Source organism: Danio rerio, chromosome 2 (assembly GCF_052040795.2).
Source record: "Danio rerio strain M-AB ecotype USA chromosome 2, GRCz13ab, whole genome shotgun sequence".
In the NCBI taxonomy this organism is placed as follows: Eukaryota; Metazoa; Chordata; class Actinopteri; order Cypriniformes; family Danionidae; genus Danio; species Danio rerio.
The window spans coordinates 16797504-16822367 of NC_141022.1; the positions used below are offsets into that span (position 1 = coordinate 16797504).

Here is a 24864-nt window from a genome sequence, read left to right on the forward strand (position 1 = left end):
GGACGGGGGCATCCCGCGAGTCACTTTTAACACACAAGGCAGGGATAGTTTGTCCCAATTGGAACGTAGCCAAGGCAGAACCTGGACGAGGGCATCCCACGTGACACTTTTAACACACAAGTTAAGGATAATCTGTCCCAATCGGAACGTAGCCAAGGCAGAACCTGGACGCAGCAGGCATACAGCTTTGAACTAAGAAGACAGGGCTCATTTGTCCCTACTGAATCTACTTTTACCACACAGATAATAAATAAAAGGAATAATGAAGACACTGAACACCATTTGACCGTTAAGTTGTACAATATTTATTCAGGACGATTCAGAGTCTTCTGTTTGTTCGAGTGGGCGAGCGCCCTGGCTTTTCCCCCTGGCAGGGCGCCATGGCAACGTCCTCCTGCTGGTTCCCTCCTGGAAAAGAGACACATAAAGGGCAGTTAGCCAATGCCACACGTTCTGCTGTCCACGCCAAAGAGAATCTGATTTTTACCAGGGGAGAGACAGGAGTCTCTGTCCTCTTGCGCCCTTTCCGCAGGGGGCTTTCAGTGTCCGCTGCCTCCCCATCCTCCTCCTCCTCCACCAGGGCCCTTTCAAACAGTCTGCGGCGCTCGCGTGCTTGGAGAGGTCCGAGGTGAAGTGCGTAGAACTTATCTGAGGTTGAAGTGTCATGGCACATGAATTGCGCCACCTTGCGGCGATACTCTGAAGAGTGTGCATTCTTTGCCTGCGTCAGAGAGAGACAGAAGCTTGATTAAGATCGAAGCCGCCGCTGGTAGTTACAGGGGCATCACAATGCCTACTCACATGGGTCGCGATCGCAGTCCGTACGTCAGTAAAGGTGGGTTTGCCTGTAAGGCCCATACTGACCCAAGCAGACTGAAAGTACTTGTTCAGGGTCCGACAAGGACTGGCTCTGGAAGTGAAAAAGAAATAGGTAGCCTGGCTCCCTCCGGGGAGACCAGCCCGCAGGGCCAAAAACCTGCGGAAGCAGCTGTATTCCTCCCTGTTTAGGGACAGCTGCGCCGCCCCGAAGGCTCTGTTTGTCTTGTGCGTGATAATCTGCCGTCAGAGAACAAGCAGTGAGTGAGAGAGCATGCTACTGGTGACCCCCACCTTACTTGCGCCATACTCACGTTAATGACATAAGCAGACTCGTCGGGGCTTCTGGAGGCCTCTTCAACCTCCTGGATTGTGAGATTCTGGAAGACTCCACAGCGGTGCCCAGAGATGGAGGTTAGGTAGCCAGTCAGAAAGCCATAAAAGCGCGACTGTTGCCTAGTGCTTGGGTTGGACTCGAGGCTATCTGGTGAAGGACATTAGACAAATTAGACCACCGACGGTTCTATTTCCTCTCTGGGTCACCAACAGCTCTTGGCTGCTGGTGACCTGTTCTCCGGGGCGCTAGCAGCTCAACCAAGAGCTGCTGGTGGCCCGGAGAGGAAATGTTTATTTCTTCTTCAGGGGCACCAGCAGTTCTTGGTTCACCCAGCCACGTCTGTCTGCCCTTCTCCCCCGCGAATGGGACTCATTCGGGGGGAAGGGGGGCAGACAGACGTGGCTGGATGAACCAAGAACTGCTAGTGACCCAGAGAAGAAATTAAACCTAGGCCACCAGCAGCTGTTGGTTCATCCAGCCACGTCTGTCTGCCCACCTTCCCCCCGAATGAGTCCCATTCGGGGGGGAGAGGGGCAGACAGACGTGGCCGGAGGAACCAAGAACTGCTGGTGACCCAGAGAGGAAATAAAACCTAGGCCACCAGCAGCCGTTGGTTCATCCAGCCACGTCTGTCTGCCCACCTTCCCCCCGAATGAGTCTCATTGGCGGGGGAGAGGGGCAGACAGACGTGGCCGGAGGAACCAAGAACTGCTGGTGACCCAGAGAGGAAATTAAACCCAGGCCACCAGCAGCCGTTGGTTCATCCAGCCACATCTGTCTGCCCCCCTTCCCCGCGAATGAGTCCCATTCGCGGGGGAGAGGGGCAGACAGACGTGGCTGGATGAACCAAGAACTGCTGGTGACTCAGAGAGGAAATTAAACCCAGGCCACCAGCAGCCGTTGGTTCATCCAGCCACATCTGTCTGCCCCCCTTCCCCGCGAATGAGTCCCATTCGCGGGGGAGAGGGGCAGACAGACGTGGGTGAACCAAGGGCTGTTGGTGCCCCGGAAGAACGAACAGGGGGAATCGTTGGAACGGCGGAAGGCTGGCTTACCTAGCAGGGCGGGAATTTTCCTCCCAGCGGTCCGGTGACAGCGCACTAGGCTGGTCTTGGGGATCAGTCGGCTTTCCTTCGCCTGCTTGGTTTGTACCTCATGCACGACGACACGCCGGCATATGCCGCGAATGAGGGCTCTGACCTCCCGTCGAATCAGAACCAGAGCCGTGCTGGAGAGGCGACAGGCGGCATTTCTGATAGGTAGTCCAGGAATTGGGCCACGTTCTTCAGATAGTGCTGCCTGGTGGGCTCGGCCATCCGCGTCTGACCTAGCAGGGCGGCCCACGCTCGGATTCGGGCTGGTTGGTTGAGGAAAAGGAAGGTCCCTGGCTCCGCGGTGCCCCTGGCCATGTAACCAAGGAAGGCTTTGATTCTCCCCAGCTTCGAAGTGACGTTGTTCCGCAGGCAGGCGGTGGGCTCGCTGCCCAGTTGGTACCCTTCGAACTACCCCAGGAGAAGGTCTGTGGAACGAGCACAACCAAGAGTCAACTTCCCCGAAGACACACATCCAGCAGAGTGACAGTGACGTGCCTGAAATATACTCAACTCAGCCCGGGGACGTGGTCCGGGAACGGGTAGGCAGTGAGTTCCAAAGCCTCCGGAGGCTCGGGGGGGGTCAGACCTCCGGCCACCCCTCGCCCGGGAGCCGGTGGTGCAGGAGGCGACCTGGTTCTGGAGCAGGGTGGACCGCATCTTGGTAACCTGCCTCCCCAGGTCCGTGAGCTGAGCCTGTATGCGCTCGGTGGCGCGCCTGCAGCCGCGGTCGGCACACGGGCGGCCGGCCTCTGGGCCCTCCGAGTCCCACTTCCCCTCGGAGGAAGAGGCTAGCTGGGAGATGACGGGGTTTGCAGGCTGGGTGGACCGCAGCCACTGCAACTCCCGAGCTACTTTCCGGCGTTTCGCCCTCCCCATAGCCTCTTTCCGGCCCGAGGTCGAGAGCTCCGCGTGCTGCCTCAAGTGCCTGTCCAGGGACGGCAACTCGACCGAACCCACCGAACATCCCCCAGCCCTCGCAGCAGACTTTCCCTTCTTTTAGACAGGTTAGGTCATCCACAAGTAGGGCTGCACGATACATCGTTTCAGCATTGAAATCGCGATGTGCGCATCCGCGATAGTCACATCGCAGGAAGGTGCGATGCAAAAAAAAAATTATATAGGCTACATGTATTATGGGTGGAGCAAAACCCGAATACAGTATTCAGATAAGCACGAATAGCGTTTTTTTACCAATACTTATTTCGAACAAATACTTGAAAAATGATTTGTATTCGGGGAAAAAGAAAAACATTATATCAAAAAGCTGCGTTTCCTCATGAGACCGCAGTGCATGCCCGCATGAGTGAGTGAGTGAGTGAGACGTTCAGGAGTCGGAGGGGGGGTGGGGCCGGGGAAAAAAGGTGACTGAAGCATGCTGCTGCTCCACAACAGCAAAAGAAAAGGCTTGGCAGAGCGTAAAATACTGCATTACTAATTTTGTTAATTTTTTTTTTCATCATACTAAAATAACACGTGACAGAAATTCACTCAAAAGTGAAAGTTCTTTCTGTCATTAATTACTAAAACTCCCGTCATTACTACTTTCAGAACATAAATTTTAATATTTTACCATATGAAAATGCAATGCAGTTATGAAAATTGTGAAATTAAAGCAATAGTGCAGAGATCTGGTCCCCGCGTCAGGTCAGGGTGCACCTGTAAACTTTAAAACCCAGACGCGGAGGCGCACTAAACTCACACGGGAAAGAACTGGGCATTCAATTCATGTTTTAGTTAAAAAATTATTTAAATACAGCTCTCTTGATCTCTAAAGGGGAAAAAATGCAAAAGAAATTTGTCGTTAAATTAATTTTAGCAGAGACGCAACTGCCTGTCATTTTCACATTCGTTTTTCAGTTAGGGATTAGGTCTATTAACCTAATAACAATGTTTTGTTGGACACTGTAGTCTACACAATAATCAATATTATAATTTATTATATACATTATTATTAAAACTAAACTATACAATTGATAAAACAAAACCCTTTTTATTGTTTAATTGCTTTCATTTTGACACTGCTAACAGTTGTAATAAGAAACATCACTTTATGCAGAAGTTAAAAATACCTTTTGAGTTTAAAGATAATCAGCCTGCCAAGTCAAGTTTACAGTGTCATAAATGAAATAGGTAGCATGAGTAAAGGGGATTTGCCCAGCACACAACTTCTCGCTGCAGGTAAGCTGAATGATAATCTTTACAAACATATATGCAATACAAAACTTTACCATTTATGTTTTTTTTTAAATAAAAAGAAAAGAAATCAGGAGAGTAAAATATAATTTAAACCACTGGTCTGGCGCTGATACTTTATTGTTTGTAGCGAGAAGAAGAAAAAAAAAGCAGATGAAAACATGGCTGGGGAGACGGTGACAACATGGATTATCTGTTCTTCAGAAAAGATCACGACATTGTGAGGCGTTTATCATACAACGCAGTTCGTGTTTATAATCATTAATATTAACTATTATTTCTCTCTCTAGACTTTGTTTTAGGGCTTGTTCTTGTCGGCGCAATATAGCCTCGGCTTATTGCACGTACGAATCCGATTGTGAAGAATGATTAAGCGCTTGCATTTTTTATTGCATCCTTTTCGCAAGTTATTTATCTATAAATTTTTTTAAAGTGGTGAGAGCAATATTTACTGGCAAACATGTTCCTTGATCTCGTACATCAACAAATATAGTAGCCTACCTAAATTTATTGACCTTTTATGTAAAAATTAAGGAATAACTTAACTTAATTAAATATTAATAAATAAAACATCCGTATAAACGTAGGCCTACGTGTTTATTTTTGAACTTTCGTTAATAAAACAACACAAAACTGTTTATAAATATTGTAGTTAAATATTAAATAACTTTAACTGCTTGAAACCATATAATAATAACAATTAAACGTGACATTTTTAAAGAACTTAACAAATAGCCTAAATGACACTTTACTAATCAGTGTAATAATAATATAAATATTAATAATTATAAGTAGAAAGTAAATATTAACCTAGTAACAATATAAGTCAGATGTTTAAAAAAACAACAGCGTAGTTTCTCTTCACCTTTTGTATTCAAATTTTAAATTATTTGCCATAAAAACTAACATTTTGACTTTGTCCGGTTTAAGTGAAGAATGGGGTTATAATGTTTCCAGCAATACACTGTCAGACGGTGTGCTTGTAGCGAAAATGCACAGACAGGCTACTTTTTCACAACAATGCGAGAGAGGGCTTCTTGTTTCTGTTCCGCCGAACGCATTTCTCGCAACGCAGGTTTCTCTACGCTGCGGAGCGGCGCGTTCTTAACTAGTTACCAAATATGTTGCTCCATTTCTCGTCAGTGTCTTCCATTTATCACTTTCTCTTTTGTATCTGGCCATTTTTTGCAAATGCCTCTGCCATGCCTGGCTGAGCTGGGCTTTTGCATTTAAAAGACAGGAGTTGATTAAGCCTACATGGCTTTTTTCCCTCGCCGTCAATCACCACTGACTTGCATGATTTGGCATCCGTGGATCTGCGTATCGATGGATTTGCTCTTCAGTGTTTGGACTCTCAGCAGTGAATATTAAAACACACTTTAACACTTAAAACCCCCCTACAAAAAGCTTAATCTAAATTAATTCGTTCACCTTTCTCGGTCGGCATGAATCCAAAATGTTCCCACATGTAAGATTTCGATTTCTAACAAGATTCATGGTTGAACTTGAACTTGCTGAATCGCGCCTAATGTTAGGCCTATATTCTAACAGATATGTAATACTTGGCAACACAACAATAATTTGTGTTTTAAAGTGCGTGACGTCACGTACTACAGCCAGTGGTGGCAACTGACCACGGCGGTGACGCGGTTGTCTTGGTGACCGTCACAGCCCTAGTCTTAAGTATATATATATATATATATATATATATATATATATATATATATATATATATATATATATATATATATATATATAATATCGCAATATTTATCGCAGGGAAAAAAAATATCGCAATGTCAATTTTTTCCAATATCGTGCAGCCCTACACACACTGTTGCCAGTAAGTTACTGTATTTGTGATTTACATTAAACAACCGTAAATCAGTTTACAGCATGTTACCGTAGTGTCTGAAAACAGTTAGCTACTGTAAACCTTTTAATTTTGTCCTAAATATTTTATAATATAATTTTATTAATATTATTTTAATACTATTGACATAAAAAAGACACAATTACAAAAATATTAACACAATAAACACTATTTAAAACATTGGAGATGCTTAAAACATTTAAGAAAAATGTGTAAAAACATTACATTTCAATCTTTCAAATTATCTTATTTTAAGAAAAAAACATTGAAAACGACAAAGCACATGAACATACATGTACAAAACTTATTTAAGTGTCTGACCTGCATATTGTTGAGAGAAAAAAACCCAATTGTACTTATTACTACTGACATAAAACCAGACACAATTACAAAATATTCCATTCTTTAAAACATGAATAATGCTTAAAGCATTTAAGGAAAATGTGTGAAAATTACATTAAGCATTAAAATTAACAGATTAAAAATAAATAAATCACACAAAGCACTACAACATACATGTACAATAATAATTTAAACGTCATACATTGCATACTGTTGGAAAAATAAATATTTGTAACTATTAGCTGACTCAGAAACAACCCAACTTTAAAATATTACAAATTCTGGTGTCAAATGCTCAACAAGGTCTGAATTCACATGTTTAAATGCAAGTCATCTTTATTTCTATTGCACTTTTACAATGTAGATCAATGATGTCAAAGCAGCTTAACATAGAAGTTCTAGTAAATTAAAGCTGCTTCAGTCCAGTTTTTAAAATTGAAGAAGTAAATGTCACTGCTGAAAGTCCAAACACTGAAGAGCAAATCCACCGATCCACCAATCAAAGCCAAGCGATCCAGTGGCGACAGTGGCATGGAACAAACTTCACCAACTGACGAAAGTGTAGAATAAAAGCCCTTGAGAGATACCATGCTCAGCTGGGCACGACCAGTTCTCCTCTAGCCAAACTTGTGCAAGGTTGCAGTCTAGGCACCGGAGGCTTGAAAGGTCACCAGCAGGTGGTCAGGCTGGCCCATTGGATCAATGCAGAAACTTATTGATCACGTGTGTCTTTCAGGAATCAGTCTGTCACTCTCCACTCCTCCATGACCACCACAGCATCTGGTCAGGATTTGGCCTAGTCCAGGATTATGAAGACCTCTGGATAAGGAGAAACAGACTAACATAAGCATAGAAGAAGCTTTTAAAAAAAAAAAAATCATATACTGATTAGTTATTTTAAAGCATGGCAGCTGTGTTGGGCTAGTTTTCTGCTGGTACTGAGCAACTGGCTCCTGCTCATAACCTGCTCTCTACCATGTTTAAAAGAGAACTAACCAGAATGTCCTGTTTATTTTTTCCCCAACAAGGTTTTACAAAAACATTGTAGCATTTGTGATGGGTTGATTCACTGCAGGACAGATTAGACAATTTGTTTTATGTATTCCTAATAAACTAAAACAGACTGAATACTGATACAACCATTGAGAGTCTCACCTAGTTCAAGTTCTCAGTTAGCTGGTGAAAGAAGGATAACACACTGTTGTTCATGGTTGTCATTCTCTTCATTACTTCTCCTGCCTTCTTCTGGCTCAATGTGGTTGTTGCTGTGCAATTTTCATCCTCTGGAATTATTATACAAAAAAATATTTAGGCAACATGAAATGGGGGAAAAGACATTTAATACATCGACAAATGCATATATCCCAATACTAATTGTTGTATTACGAAATGTCTGACCCATGACAGACCTCAATCTGCTCAAAAATATTATAAACTAAGATAAAAAAAACCCCTACTAAATGGTTTGATAAAAAAAGGGAAACAAATCTTTAATTTAGCTAGCAACTAAACATGTGACACATTTTGTATTAAAAGTAACATTACTATATTAAGAAACAAATAGATGTACAGTACTTACTGTTGTATGAGTTCCAGTTTGCACAGGCAGGCTCTCAGTATTCTATATCGAGACCATAAAAAAAGCCAAGAATACAGATAAGAATACCATGCTACAATCCACAACCTCCACACAACTTTTTTTGTTGTTGTTTACCTTGGTTGTTTACTGGTCTTGCTTTTTTTTAAGCATAAGGCTGTGCTGATTAAGATGTTCCTCCGAATTTTCTTCTTCAGACAAAACCTGTAAGCGCTGCTGTGCCAGTGCCATATCTAAACAGAAAAAATATATAATGGTAACAATTATGTTAAACCAAATGTCAAGACTTGTGATAAAGAAAAATAATTAGCAAACAATAAACAATAAATAGCAAAAACGTCGTTATTAGCATAATTGTATAGAGGTAAATTTGGTTTTATATTAGAAGATTCAGACTTCCCCCTTAATATTATAATTTCATAAAAGTATTATTTGCAAACTCTAAATAGCTCTACTATAAAAGATATGGGTGTCATATTAGACAGCAATCTAACTTTTGAAAATCATATATCCCATGTCACAAAAATTGCCTTCTTTGATCTGAGAAATATCGCTAAATTACGAAATATGCTATCCATCTCAGATGCAGAAAAGCTAGTCCATGCTTTTATGACTTCGAGGCTTGATTATTGTAATGCTCTATTTGCTGGCTGCCCAGCATCCTCTATTAACAAACTTCAGCTAGTACAAAATGCAGGAGCCAGAGTTCTTACCAGGTCTAGAAAATATGATCATATCACCCCAATTTTATCCTCCTTACACTGGCTGCCTGTTAAGTTTCGTATTGAATTTAAAATATTACTTCTCACCTATAAAGCTCTAAATAATCTAGCTCCTGTTTATCTAACCAACCTTCTGTCTCGCTACAATCCAACTCGCTTTTTAAGATCGCAAAACTCAGGGCTTCTGGTAGGACCTAGAATAGCAAAATCGAGTAAAGGAGGTCGAGCCTTCTCTTTCATGGCTCCTACACTCTGGAATAAGCTTTCCTGATAACGTCCGAGGATCAGACACACTCTCCCAGTTCAAAACTAGATTAAAGACCAATCTGTTTAGTAAAGCACACACTCAATGCATCACCTAGTGGGTTTCACACAGGCTTCTGCATCTTGCTTATATACACTATGAACAGCAGCTACGCTAATTATTCTCTTTATTCTCTATTTTTACCTGGGGATACTCATCCCGAGGTCCTCAGATTATGCGGAGTCACTGATTGGATCCAAGACCAGCGACGAGATGATCCCAAGGTTCCCATATCCGGGACCAGGCCATATCCTGAGCTGCTGCTGCACTGATGGTCAAGGGGAGTGGAGAACATGTGTCTGATTCCAGCAACGCTCCAGGGACAGACAAGTCTTCGCTGAGGCCATCTTCCAGCCTCCACCACAGTGACTGAAGCTCTGCACAAGACTTTTGGCCAGCGAAGAAATTAAAATGGTCATGCACAACTGAGTCTGGTTCTCTCTAGGTTTTTTTTCTTCACTCCCATCAGGTGAAGTTTTTTTTCCCTCTCCACTGTCGCCACTGGCTCGCATGGTTCAGGATTGGTTGAGCTACGCATCGATGAATTTGCTCTTCAGTGTTTGAACTCTCAGTAATGATTAAATCACACTGAACTGAGCTAAACTGAACTGTACTGAACTTAAACACTAAAAACTGAACTACACTGTTCCAGTTACTATGACCATTTATGTGAAGCTGCTTTGACACAATCTACATTGTAAAAGCGCTATACAAATAAAGCTGAATTGAATTGAATTAAATAGCGAAATCATATTAGCAGCCAATGACTATCAAAGTACAACATTGCTCACGGTCAAATAAACAGTGTTAATGTTGATTTCAAGTCATACTGGCATGCTAATTCTGATCAAATATTCAAAGTAACATGATAAACAGTATAGAGACTTCTAAATAAACGAATGTGCGAATATAAAACCAACTTTACCTCTATGCATATTGTATAGATTTACGTTAAGGTTATTATAGGTTACGTCGTGATGTTATTTTCTCAAGCTATTGTTATACTCTAAACCATAGAAAAATAAGATCACAACAGCTAATATATACAGTATAAATCAATATAAGTTAAACGTTGCACGGTTCGTAGCTCAGTTTAGCTAAAGTTACCATTTTAAGATTGCTTCAGCCAATGTCGCCGAGCAAACAAATGCTAACCAAGTTATAGAGGTGCTCAAATCAATGTCGAGTGTTGTCAGCACAGACAGACGCGCTTTTACCTGGATTATTTAATAGTAGTGTTTATGTAATAAACTAAATAAAGGTAACATCTTAATAATTATATTATATTATTCAATCAAATTATATTTCTCAAATGGGCGAAATAACTCCAAGCCAGAGAAAATAATATTAGCCAACTTTATACATTACTTTGTTCTATTCTTGTCCACAAAACATTCTGTAAAATGAAACACTGCCACAGCTTACCAGCGTAAAGTTTGTTAAATCCAGCATGTTCGTCAGGCACACAAAAAAATTGTCCTCCAGAATTGCTCCAGGGTCCTCAGGCAAAATGTGGTGCAGAGTAGTCAAATCGCCGCAAGGTGGCGTCAAAGCAGTTGTTGAAAATACAGTATAATACACAAATTTTTACAAATACAGTACATCGCTGTATATGTTGTTTGACGTCACACTAAATTATTCACAGTTATTTACCGTAAAGGGAATGTGCAGTATTATACTGGGTGAAATACAGTACATAACTGTAATTTACAGAAATGTCTAACAGTGTATGTAGCACATAGGGATGTTTGGGGTTTGCAACACCTAATACAGGTGCAGATGTGAGCTTATTAATCATAGAGTCAAATGCATCCTGGCAGTCCGTTGTCTATCGAGTTTTAAATTCCACTTTGGGATTGAAATATTCAGTCTTTTTGCTTCCTGTTACAACTCTTCCTGAAAGGAGGATATCCTGCTATAAGGTCAGTTAACGGTTTAACTATCTTTGAATAGTCACGCACAAACCTCCTGTTAATCCAGCGAAGCCTAAAAAGTACCTTAGCTCCTTTAGGTTTGTTGGCCTTGGCCAGGTCTTTAAGGCCTCTACCTATGCAGGGTCTGTTTCCAACCCATTGTGAGAAACAATATGGCCAAGGTAATTCACTGAGGTTTGGAAGAACTGGCACTTCTCAGGTGACAATCTCAATCCATACTACTTAAGACAATTCAGGACTTGCAACAATCGGGACGAGGACTTGCTTCCGATTTAGATCTCCCATGCACCGTTCCATAATCTTTTGAAAGGTGCTAGGGGCATTTGTAATGCCCTGTGGCATACAGTTGAACTCCCAGAAGTTAAGTGGACAGACGAACACAGTCTTGGCTTTATCAACTTCCTCTATCTATATTTGATAAAACCCAGACCTCAGATCAAGCACAGAAAACCATTTTGAGGCCGTCATTGTTGAAAAAATCTCCTCTAAATTTGGTAATGCAGAGGCGTCTTTTATTGTCTGTGCATTTAGCTTCTGGAAGTCAACACATAGCCGCACTGAGCCATCCTTTTTCCAGTCAATGACTATGGGCGAAGCAAATGGAGAGTCAGACTCCCCGATTACGCCAGTAACTAGCAACTCTTGGAGGTGCTTTCTCACAGCGTCTATGTGTTGGGGATGTATGGGCCTGGCCCTTTGTTTAAATGGTGTCTCATCGTTTAACTTTATTTGGTGCTTGACCTTCTTTTGACCAAAATCCAAATCATGTAGGGAGAAAATTTCCGGCATAGAGTTTAACAGCTTTGTTATCCTTTCTCTCCAGGTCGTGGACAGAGAGTCGCCAAAGTCAAATGCTGAGTTGGCACAGGTGGGTATCCAGGGTGGATATTATAAAGTTTAGCCAGTTATAGAGGCCTCACCTAGTTTAAAAACTGGGTGGGTCTTCTATGTAGCATGTCCCACAGATGCTGCTGCTCTCTCAGCTTGAGTCGCTTTTCCTCAACCTTTGGAGGATTTGCAGGGTTTTCACAATTAATTGCCAAATGTCCATCGTCTCAGCACCAAAACAGTACCCTGGCCAAGGCCTGTTAGTTCTCAGAGGCACTTTCTTGAGAGCTCTGTCCATTTCACTTCCAGGGGATCTCTGCATATGAGCTTGATGTTTTCTGTACAACACCCTGTGCTTGCAGCTCTGCTACCCGTCGCTGTAATCTGGCAATTTCTGATTGCTCTGGATTGTTCCCTTTTAGTCCCTCAGCAACAGATGCTTTTACAGCAGCCACCTGAATGCAAAGGTCTTCAACAGTCCCCTTTAAGGCAACTAACTCAGCCCTTTCTGATTGACCTTTAGTACTCCTCTTATCAGGAGACTGTTTCAAAGTGGCGACTTGAGCTTGAATTTCTGCGACTTGTTTCTTTAAAGATCCTACTTCGGAACTATAAGAGCTAGACACACCACATGCATAAGCTGACACTTGATTTGACATGTTCACTTTCTTTTATACCACTTCGCCTGATTACTGAGCTTAACAGGACTTGAAGGCGATGGAGATAATCAGATGATTTTTTTATTTTAATTCTAAAAAGTGCCCATAAGTTTTGCTAACAGTTCGTCTCCATCCTCAACAGAACCATAAACGGACTTCAGCAACCCAAGATAGACAGCAGGAAGGGCTGGAGGACATACATGTTTGACTACTTCTGCGGCTGGGGGTAAGAGACTAGTCAAATAGTCAAATGTCATGGGCAGAAGCAGTAATAACAGTTACCTTGTTCATGATCTGCATGCTCGCTTTCTTTTTAAGCACATTAACGCTGTGTAGTCAATAAAATAGCGATAAAGTTAGTTTTATATTCGCACATTCAGAAGTCCCTGTATTGTTTACCATGGTACTTTAAACAATCAATCGGATTTAGCATGCAAGTATGACTTTTAAACAACATTAACACTATCTACTTGACTGTAAACAATGTTGTACTTTGTCATTTGCTGCTAATACGATTTCCCTATTTTGAATTTGCAAAGAATACTTTACTGAAATGATACTATTAAGGAGAATGTCTGAATATCTGAATATAAAACCAACTTTTTCTCAATGTCAATAAAAATGAAATACGTACCTTTTTTTATTGCTATTATTTCTGAGATGACAATTTGAATGACTTCATAAAAGGTTGAGTAATGTATGTACTTTTTATTGAAAAATAATTTTAAATTCTCTAAACATTTTAATATATAAACTCTTAAAATATATAAAAATCAGTATGGCATAGAAACATCAACTCTTCAGAAAAGATGCTTCAATTCCTGAGTCATATAAAAACTTTATATTGAAGTATAAATTAAAATGTGATTGGCAAATATAAAATGTATCCTTGTGCAAATATAAAATATAAACTCCAAGTTGTGTCACTTTGTTGAATGAAATACAATTGTCCATGAACATTAGAAAGTACAGTATATCTACAAACACATACAAACATATGAAAGATACATTGGCAGTTGAATAAATGAAATATGACTTCTGAAATTTTGTTAAAGCTAGTTATTTTATCAAAAATTAAACGTATATGTAATAACTCCTAAGTTCAAATTGTAGTGCAATTTCTAAAACAATGTTTCATTATTATGTCTCTGTTAGACAGTGCCGCTTTTTGGCTTATCGAAGCTTTGTGAGCTGGTGTTGGGGTTTCCTCGGGCGGAGAGTCCGTGTTGTGATTGTGTGGTGCTGAAGATTCGCAGACAGTTTCCTGAAGAGCAGGGCAGCTATGTGGGTTTTAGGATAGCTATTGATTGATGCGGGTCACCCTGCTGGAGATAGCCTCCTCCATCTCAGGTCGATCGTAGGCTGATGATAGAGCAGGTGGTATGTGAATTCCCAACACTTCATCAACATAGGGTGATGGGTCCACAAACACTTCGTTGAAGATGAGGTCCAGCAGCTCTTCTACATAACCTGTGCAATGTAACAGTTATCTTTTTAGTAACTTAATTTTGTATTTTGAGTAGTGAGTTTTCATTGTGAATATAAAGTGCAATTATTTTTTTATTTGTTGAAGTATTAAAAATAATATAAACATTTATATACATACTAAAAGTTTGCTGTGTCTTCACTTCTCGGACCCTATACTCTCCTTTCTTTGCCTTTGGAGAGGCAAGCTTGTAAACGGGTTTACCAGTTGCTGATGTGGCCTGGGGATGCCCGGCATTTTCATTGTAATGCAGTGCAGCCTAACAAAAAGAAAAATGTAAATGACATACCATGACAAGACTGTATGATATAGTAAATATTAATTTCTGATCAGTGGCTTTACCTGCATTGCATCCCCAGAAATGGGAATACCACATTTTTAGGTGCAAACCGCAGTATGACGCTGTGGAAAGCTTCAACTGTTGACGTCTGGTTGTGAGAACTTAGCTTGGCCACATCCTTCAATATTCTCTTGTTAGCCAGAACTTTCTCCAGCTTGTAGAATGGCATCCTTGCTAAACAAGTAAAAATGTAATGTGTAAATTATTAGAGTCTGAATCGAAAACAAATCTGAACAAAGAAACAAGCTCTGTTTTGCATTAGTTTTATCAAGAAGAATATTTTATTTGTCTGTATACAACTTACCAGCGGACAGCCATTTGATCTTGTCTCTGCTTATACGTTGCAGATGCAATTGGGGTCTTCATGTACATGTTTGTCTTGTACATGGTTCAAGATAGAGGTCCACTTTGCCACTGTTTCAGGACCTGTTGTGGATGATGCAGCAGTCCAACCATTTACGCAACTTCTCACACCCCTTTATCTGGCATATCTTGTCCAGTTTTTTGGAAATTCCTGGAAATTACATCAACACAAAAATAATAATAACATGTAAGAACTGTAAATAGCAATTTGATCTTAAGTAAATGAATAACTGCTAAATTACATACATTTCTCGATATGCCACACATCGTAAAACTGAGTGACATTACGATCCCTGAGATATTTCTGGATTTGAGGATGTTGGTCTGTGATGATGCATTCCAGACGAACACCGCGGGCATCCAACAGGTCAAGGCTTCTCTTTAGGCCTTCTTTTTTCATATGGTAACTGCCGTCCACCTCATTACTCTATAAAATTTTGAAATAAGGTAAAAAAAATATATATAAAAATCACACATTTTCCATCCAAAATATTATGCTAGTTCACATAACACTTTTCTGTATTACCTGGACTAACTGTAGGTTGACAACTGTGTTAGTTGCAAGGTCCATCATTGTATAACTTCCATACTTGGCAGAGTGACCTTCAAGAACAAACCGTACATAATTATTTTAAACACATTTTTGAAATAATTGTAATGTATTTCATATATTTTTTTATTGGACTGTATTTAATTAGAAATTAAATCTTTTGTCTAAATACCTGGGTAGTCAGCCCTCAAAACTACTCCAACGATCACATTCTCTCTTCGACTGAGCTGTTCTAGTATTTCACTCTGCCAATTTCTCCACTTGTGGACAATAGCAGGTTCAAGGCAGTCTTGCATGTCAGCGAAATTAATCATATTTTAAAATGTGTAGTTTCATTGCAGCAAATACCTGACAACAGAGAGGAGAATTTTTAGTACAATGTGCATTCACCCTGTGACAAAATTAATTTTATGTTTCTAAAAGAAATGTGATAAATTTTTCTAATTACTTTTTCAACTACAAAAAATGATGCACCGCTCAAGCAGACTACAGCAGAAAGATGCAGGTTGCCAGCTGGAGTACTACCAATAATTGGCTGACTGTTCCATTTTCTTATAGACTCGCAGTGTGGGCAGACTTGCTGTACGCTCAGAAATGTCCCAAGCCTTTGTGACTTTACATCACATCTCCTCTGACACACTGGGCAGTCACTTAAGAGCTCCATGAGGCATGTTTCATAGACAATGAACTTGGCTATGTTATGAACTGGCCATTTTTGGATTCTGTAAAAATAAATATACACATGTACATAAGTAAAAAAAGACGATGAATGTTATGATGACAATACACAATTTTGCAAATAATTTACATAATGCATAAACTCACGACAAGTCTGTTGGTTTAGTTGCAGATGTGTATTCCTCTGCAGGGTCAAATGTCACATCCGAGTCTTGGGCTATAATTTTTGACTCTGTTAGAGTCTCTTCGGTTTCTTCTTCTTCCTCCTCCTCCAGCTCCAAAGGAGGAGGGTTTGAGGGGTGTCGAAGTCATAAACGCAGTAGAGGACGCTGATGGTACAGTCAATTCAAAACTGGATACTGTTGTCTGGACACCTATAGTGTAATTTTATGATTAATCTCATTGCACGTTTATAAAGAAAGTAAAACACGTTTCTAATGCAGCAACTTAAAATAAACTAAGAAATTTTTACTTGTACTCCTGCGTTTGGCCTGAAGCGTCCTAAAAGACAACTGGGTACCAACACTGTGTAAAGATGTGTGAAATGGTTCTGTCTGGCAAGCAACATCCTCCTTGTTGCTCTTTGTCGCCGTCGTGGCCTTTGTAAGAAAACATACATTTTTTAAAATGACCTTTCTTCGCTAAAAACATACCGATCTTATTGTAAAAAACTGCAGACCACGTGCGAGTACAGTGAAAAAATTACAACAAACATCCCACATACAAAACAAACTTTAGCTGTAGCCAGTACTGGTTACTGCTTTATTAAAATGTTTATATTTTTCTACGGTTTCTGTTTCTAATGGCTAAAAGCCCTTTTTGTACACATTAGCACTTACAGCTTCGAGAATATACACTGTTTTAGCAAAGCACAATAGCAGTAAACACGTGCAAACAAACATCCGAAGCAACTTTAGCCGCAGATGCTATTCATTTCGGCTTACCATTACAATACAACAAACATCCCACATACACAACAAACTTTAGCTGTAGCCAGTGGTACTGCTTATTACAATGTTTCTATTTTTCTACGGTTTCTGTTTCTAATGGCTAAACCCCTTCATGTACACATTACCACTCACAGCTTCGAGTATTTAGACTGTTTTAGAAAAGCACAATAAAGGGTAAACACGTGCAAACAAACATTCGAAGCTACTTTAGCCGCAGATGCTATTCATTTCGGCTTAACATTATTAGAATGCTAAGGCAAAAAGTATAGAAAATGCAATACTTACTTGAAGTGAGGCAGGATCACGTATTGTGGGAACTGATCCAGTTTTCAGAAACAATTTACTTGCGAATCCGGAGTTGTATTGTCCCGCGTTCTCAAGGCAGTCTACACTAAAGTGGTTAACACAAACATACAACAGTTTTGGTACATTTTCAGCCACCTTGTCAAAAATAAAACTCAGCCACTTAAGCCTCTGTTGCTCATTTGCAGGAAGACAGTGAAGGCTCTTGTGCTGAGCCTTACATCCAAAAATAGCACAAGGGGGTTCTCTTGGTGGCATCGCTTTGACTCACACGCAGATAATGGCGGAAACGACAAACTCAGGATATGTTAATATGCGCAGCTGTCAATCAATTTGGTGGGCGGGGGGATCGCACACCTACGTAATGGTGCGATCAATTTGAAAACAGCTCCAATTGGTCGACCCTTTTTTTTGTAGTTAAATTGAAAAAAAAGGACTGGGTGTGTTCATATCACTCCAGTATGGCGGTCTATACACTATACCAACACACAGATCTGTCCAAACAGCTTGAAAAGTAGATTTTTTACCGTAGGTGCCCTTTAATTAAAATAAGCCATCAACAAATGACTCTGTCTTGATGGTCTTTACAAGGCATTATTAACGCACAATATGAACTCCCAATTAGAAAAAACATTACAAACTATAAAATACTATTCATGAAAAACTTATATCACAGACTAATCCAAATGCCAAACGCTAGCGGGCTACGCTCCAGACCAGTTCAGCTCGATGACATATAATGATTCCAACACCACCTGTAGTACCATTTAGCAACTTGATCGTAACCATCTTTTTAAAGAGGCGTGACCGATTTAAAAAATCAAGAGTGTGGTGTAACTGGTGTCGAAGAGTAAAATGTGAAAGCATCTTGAGTTTGTGTTTGCTACGGACTTTATTTAAGCGATTTTACTGAAATCCCATTAAAAAAACTCATTGACTTTGGGACGAGGGAACCGGAACTGCTAAAATGCTAACTCACTTCCGTGTTTTTGCATGCAAATTGACATAGTGTCTCCACTCTATTGTCTTTAGTTGGGTCTCCTCTGTGCTTTTGATCACGTCATCTCCGTGTGCAAAAAAGGCGAGCCTTTCAGGCTGATATTCAAGCCACAGGGTTTGGGGGTTCCCTTTATCGTTTGAACCGATCATAAAAATCTGGAGTACATCCAATCTGCCAAAAGATTGAACTCTAGGCAGGCGCGGTGGGCTTTATTTTTCGGACGTTTAGATTTTTCCATCTCGTAACGACCAGGGGCCTGTTTCAGTAAGGAGGTTCAAACAACTCAGAGTTTAAACTTGAACTCTGAGTTGATTTACAGAGAGTTTAAAAACTCAGAGTTTTCGGTTTCAGAACAGCTGATCTGAGTTGGGTCAATCAACTTCGAGTAGACCAACTCAGAGTTTTGCGCGCACACCGTGACTTTAAAAAGGCATTATCAATGGAGCGCAGACATTACGAGTGACTATGGCAATATCTTATAAAAGAGATCCCCATTTCGTTCTCCAGCTGAACTTGATGTTCTCATGCAAAGTTATAGCAAATATGAGTGTATATATTTGAAAAGAAGCAACCATGAGTGAAGAAGAGACAGTTAGCGTGGGAAAACAGCTGCTCAAGTTAATGCCTAATTTCACTTTTTAAGTATTTAAATATTTAAGTATAATAAAATAAGTAATGTAATTTGTGACGTTTATATTTTTTTTCTAAACTTTTTTATACATTTATTAGTTTTAAATGATTTAACAGTGCACTTGTGTCTGCCTTTTTTATTGATCAAGTGATAGAGGTTAATATAACATTTAGAAGGTAAGCAGTACTAAAAATAATTTTTAGAAAGAATAATAATCCCATTAATCTAGTTACAGTGCATGTCGAAGGTGAATTTAATTTAATTATTTATTAAAAAAGGATAAGCCATTCTAGTACAGTTCTTCTGTGTGTGACAAAAATGTAGGCAATAGCTATTTTCCATCCAAATATATTACATAAATTTATGTGCAAAACTGGAATATTGCATAGAAGATGCGAATAAAATTCCATCCAACGAGTCAAAGAGAAAAAAATTGTCACTTCCTGATTAAACTGGCACGAAATATCAACAGTAAAAACAGAATTTGCTGTGGTAGAAGAAGCTGCGTCAATTAATTCTTTATTTAGCCTAATTAATGTACTTGTGCCTCGATGTCAGAAGACAATGCTGAAACACAATGAACACGTGGGGGCGTCTGAAGCCATGAGACGCGGAGACTCTTGACACGCACCAGACGCACCAGGAGGTAATTAATAGTATACACTAATACTGAAACAGTTAAGGCATTTTAGAATGACTAACACAATATTTAAGACATGTTACAGTGTGCTCAGCCTGCTGTTTGTCCATTCACACACATTTTCATTATCATATGATCATGATCTTTTTTTTAATGTACATACTGTAATTTGTTCAGTAAAAGTGTTTCCATCATAGTTTATGCGCACATTTTCTATCGAATAAAAGTTTATCCTACTCAGTTATGCGCGTTTTTTATACATATTTTAAAAAGTTATGTGCATCATGACGTTTCTATCAATCGTTTTTAGGCACATATCCAAAATGAGCATTAAAATAGGTGGGTGGAAACGTAAGGCTAAGGCGAGAAATACCGCTTCATCTTTAAAAAGGGGGAGGAGACAGACAGAAACTCTGAGTTTAGAGAATAAAACCTGCTTCTGACCAGGTTAGATTCACAGAGTAAGTTACCACAGTAACTGACTTTGAGTTAAAGTTACCTCTCTTTCAGAAACAGGCTTGACTTACCCTGCTTTCTCGAGTTTAACAAACCTGCCATTTTGAAACGGAAAACCCAGAGTTTCTCTCATTTCAGGGTTAAAATACTCTGAGTTTTCACTTAACCTCCTTTCTGAAACAGGCCCCAGGTTCCAAGAATGTTAAACCTGATGCACTTTCTCGAATTTTTGATCACTCTGAGCGCGCATCATTTCCTGAGACCATCGTGCCACGCAGACTTTTTATCTCTGCTGTCACCTGGGAGATCGAGTCGAGGGTCCGCATGGCCTTAGAAGGGGTAACGCCTCCGCCTGGATGCCCACTGAGTCATTTTTTTGTGTCAGAGGAATTACGGTCTGACGTCATCCGTTGGGGTCACTCTTCCAAGTTGGCCTGTCATCCGGGGGTGAGTCGTACCTTGTATCTACTCAAACAACGATTCTGGTGGCTAGTTATGGCTCGTGACATAAGGAATTTTGTGTTGGCTTGCTCAGTTTGTGCTGTTTCTAAGACTTCCAATCACCCCCAACGCCTGTGTCCAGAGGTGTCCAGAGGTGTCGACGTAATTGGAACAGGGCCAGACAGACCCTCCTTCAAGTAGGTTTGCGCACCAAGGCTAAAGCCGATCGCCACCGGTCTAAGCCTCCCGTTTACGTTGTCGGTCAAAAAGTGTGGCTTTCATCTAAAAATATTCCTCTCCGCACCGTATGTAACAAACTTGCACCTAAATTCATTGGCCTGTTTTCTGTCATCAAAATCATTAGTTCGGTGCCAGTCCGCCTCAAACTTCCTCCAGCGTACAGGAGAATTCATCCCGTTTTTCTAGTCTCTAAATTGAAGCCCGTTTTTCATACGGCCATTAATCCGCCCACTCCGGTTGTCTCCTAGTATCCTTCGCTGTCCGTTTGATGTCTTCGTCGTGGCCTGTGGCTCTCTTTTGTTTTGAACTTTCTTGTGTGCTCTGTTTATTAAATACTTGCATTTGGATCCTCCTGGGGCCTGTTTCAGAAAGGAGGTTAACTGAAAACTCAGAGTATTTTAACCCTGAAATGAGAGAAACTCTGGGTTTTCCGTTTCAAAATGGCAGGTTTGTTAAACTCGAGAAAGCATGGTAAGTCAAGCCTGTTTCTGAAAGAGAGGTAACTTTAACTCAGAGTCAGTTACTGTGGTAACTTACTCTGTGAATCTAACCTGGTCAGAAGCAAGTTTTATTCTCTAAACTCGGAGTTTCTGTCTGTCTGTCTCCTCTGTCCCCGGTATTTCTCGCCTTAGCCTTACGTTTCCACCCACCGATTTTAATGCTCATTTTGAATACGTGCATAAAAACGATTGATAGAAACGTCATGATGCACATAACTTTTTAAAATATGCATAAAAACGCACATAACTGAGTAGGATAAACTTATTCGATAGAAAATGTGCGCATAAACTACGATGGAAACACTTTTACTGAACAAATTCATATTATAATGAAAATGTGTGTAAATGAACAAACCAGCAGGCTGAGCACACTGTAACACGTCTTAAATATTGTTTTATTCATTCTAAAATGCCTTAACTGTTTCAGTATTATTGTATATTATTAATTACCTCCGAACGTCTGGTGTGTGTCAAGAGTCTCCGCGTCTCATGGCTTCAGACGCCCCCACGTGTTCATTGTGTTTCAGCATTGTCTTCTGACATCGAGGCGCAAGTACATTAATTAGGCTACATAAAGAATTAATTGACGCATTTTCTTCTACCACAGTAAATTCTGTTTTTACTGTTGATATTTGGTGCCAGTTTAATCAGGAAGTGACGATTTTTTTCTCTTTGACTCGTTGGATGGAATTTTATTCGCATCTTCTATGCAATATTCCAGTTTTGCACATAAATTTATGTAATATATTTGGATGGAAACATAGTTATTGCCTAAATTTTAGTCACACACAGAAGAACTGTACTAGAATGGCTTATGCTTTTTTAATAAATAATTAAATTAAATTCACCTTTGACATTTACTGTAACTAGATTAATGGGATTATTATTCTTTCTAAAAATTATTTTTAGTACTGCTTACCTTCTAAATGTTATATTAACCTCTATCACTTGATCAATAAAAAAGGCAGACACAAGTGCACTGTTAAATCATTTAAAATTAATGAATGTATAAAAAAGTTTAGAAAAAAATATATAAACGTCACAAATTACATTACTTATTTTATTATACTTAAATATTTAAATACTTAAAAAGTGAAATTAGGTATAACTTGAGCAGCTGTTTTCCCACGCTAACTGTCTCTTCTTCACTGATGGTTGCTTCTTTTCAAATATATACGCTCATATTTGCTATAACTTTGAATGAGAACATCAAGTTTAGCTGGAGAAAGAAATGGTGATCTCTTTTATAAGATATTGCCATAGTCACTCGTAATGTCTGCGCTCCATTGATAATGCCTTTTTAAAGTCACGGTGTGCGCGCTTAACTCTGAGTTGGTCTACTCGAAGTTGATTGACCCAACTCAGATCAGCTGTTCTGAAACCGAAAACTCTTGAGTTTTTAATCTCTCGGTAAATCAACTCAGAGTTCAAGTTTAAACTTTGAGTTGTTTGAACCTCCTTACTGAAACAGGCCCCTTGTCTAAGAGTCGTGACATGTACGTGTGTGTAAACAAAATCAGTAAAAAAGAAAAAAATTAACTTACCACAGATGTGAATCCCTCTTCAGCAGGCCTTGACTGCTAAATATCCCATAATTCCTCAGAGGTTTTGAAATTTACAGCAGTATGCTGTATCCTTCGATTAATCTGTCATGTGACCGCAGAAAACAATCATTTTACAGTAAAATGCTGTATTGTTGGAAAAACGGTCAGCTGCTCTAAAAAAATGCTGTAATTTTTACAGTCATTTGTTACAGTGCACTGATCATGTCTGCATCCAGACTCTGTTGGAGAAATGGCCTGTTTTAAAGCACACAGCATAAGGTAAGAGATGACAGCTTTCTGTGCTATCTGGGGCTGCTTATTGATCCTAAATGTATTGTTTTCACTTCTCCGCCGTAGAAACACGGCAATTCATTTGACAACTGTTTGATATATGAATATAATTCAGTAAAAAGAACACTAGAACTGTACAAGCAGCGGCAAGAGCTTTCATTTGAGCTATAACTTGTAAGTATGTCAAATATAAACCATATGAAAAATATGAAGAAAAAAAACTATGTTCAATACCCAGCTTGGGTATCCAAAATACTGTAAACCTGGCTCATAGCAGTATAGCCAGGTGCATCATGGGAGATGGTTTAGAGTTGTTTTATGTGTTATATTGGTTGAATGCATGGGTTGTTTTATTCTAAACTTTATCTGTTTGTGTTTAAGTTGGCTTCTGTGTTTTAAGCCCAATATTTCTTTTATAAAAATATTGGCTGTCACCATTAATGAGAATGGTGTGTAAAGGAAGCACCCTAGTGGAGGACTGGACCCCCACTACTACTAAATTGCTTACAGTCACAGGGAAAAGGACAGTGATGGCAGGGAAGAAGGTAGTGCCTGTAGTAGTGGAGACAAGTCAGACAAGTTATGAGTTTTGGCTCGCTGACATTAAAGATGACTGTATTGTTGATTTGGACCTGTTGGCCCACTGGGGGGCACATGTTGATGTGCCAGGGGCTGCCCTTTGCCTCAATAACCAGACTGTCCCACTCCAATCAGGTTGGAGAATTCATAATAAGGCTGCCATCCTGCAACAGTTGTCTAAAGGTCCGAACTTGGTTCAGCACCACATTGATACTGGTCATGCTGCACCCATCTGCTTTCGCCTCCACCATCTGCTACTTGCCAAGCACCTGGCTACTGAGGAATTGATTCAGGACATGGAAGCTAATGGGATTATTGAACCTTCAGACAGTCCTTGGGCTGCAACCATAGTCATGGTGCGAAAGAAAAAGGGGGAATGGTACCCCTGTGTGGACTATTGTTGACTCAATGCTGTCACCCGCAAGGACTCATATCCCCTGCCGCATATTAATGATGCACTGGACTATATAGCTGGATCCTGCTGGTTCCTTTTAGGGCTGTAATGATACGCGATATGAAACCGAAATCACAACACTTAGATCCACAATCCTGTGTTGTGAAAAGGGAGAATCGTGATACACCCCATGACCATGACTACCTTTCCAATCATGTGACGCTTGCCTGCAAAAGTTAACCTAGTTGAAGACGAACGTGAGGAAACATGGCAACCAACCCAGAGATAGGGGACCCTCCCTCCTCATTTAAGTCAGCAGTATGGCAACATTTCGGCTACCTGATGGAGATAAAGCATGGCAATAGTGTAGTCGACAAATCCCACACAATTTGCCTTAAGTGCTTTAAGACGCTTCCCCAAGTGAAAGGCAACTGTAGCGTACAGTCCATAGATAAAACTACGTATTGATTTTATAAAGGGGTCTGAGTCTCCTCTGCGTGAGTTTACGACTCCTGGTGCCACAAAGTCTGTGTTTCTGTGACACCTCACTTATCTAGAGGTAAGCCAGAGATGGGTGACTAGAACTTCAAAGACATTCCTGTCTCCCTCCTTCCACACACACACACACACACACACACACACACACCAGGCTCTCGACACTGAAAAGAAACTCAGAAATCCTGGATCAGCCCAAAAATAAATTTTATGTTTTTGTAAACTTTGTATTTCATCTCTGACTTTTCTTACATGTATAATCCCTCATGTAACCTGTATGCCTT

The 24864-nt window shown here is 40.2% G+C and overlaps 1 protein-coding gene and 1 non-coding gene across 2 annotated transcripts in view; both read right to left on the minus strand.

Moving 5' to 3' along the window:
* Window positions 1-281: 281 nt before the first annotated feature.
* Window positions 282-24864, minus strand: part of LOC147837035 (uncharacterized) — a 200652-nt gene continuing 176069 nt past the window's right edge. Inside the window, exon 2 of the mRNA XM_087240587.1 lies at window positions 282-2632. Coding sequence (XP_087096713.1) covers window positions 2030-2632 — 603 coding nt within the window. The 3' untranslated portion in view covers window positions 282-2029. The remainder of the gene's footprint in view (window positions 2633-24864) is intronic.
* On the minus strand, window positions 12947-17563 carry LOC147837036 (uncharacterized). Its single transcript, XR_015477997.1, has 11 exons — window positions 17352-17563; window positions 16589-16715; window positions 16264-16490; window positions 15887-16160; window positions 15611-15786; window positions 15415-15491; window positions 15135-15315; window positions 14830-15039; window positions 14523-14699; window positions 14306-14444; window positions 12947-14169 (listed from the first exon to the last, which is right to left on the minus strand). It is a non-coding gene; the product is annotated as an uncharacterized LOC147837036 (transcript).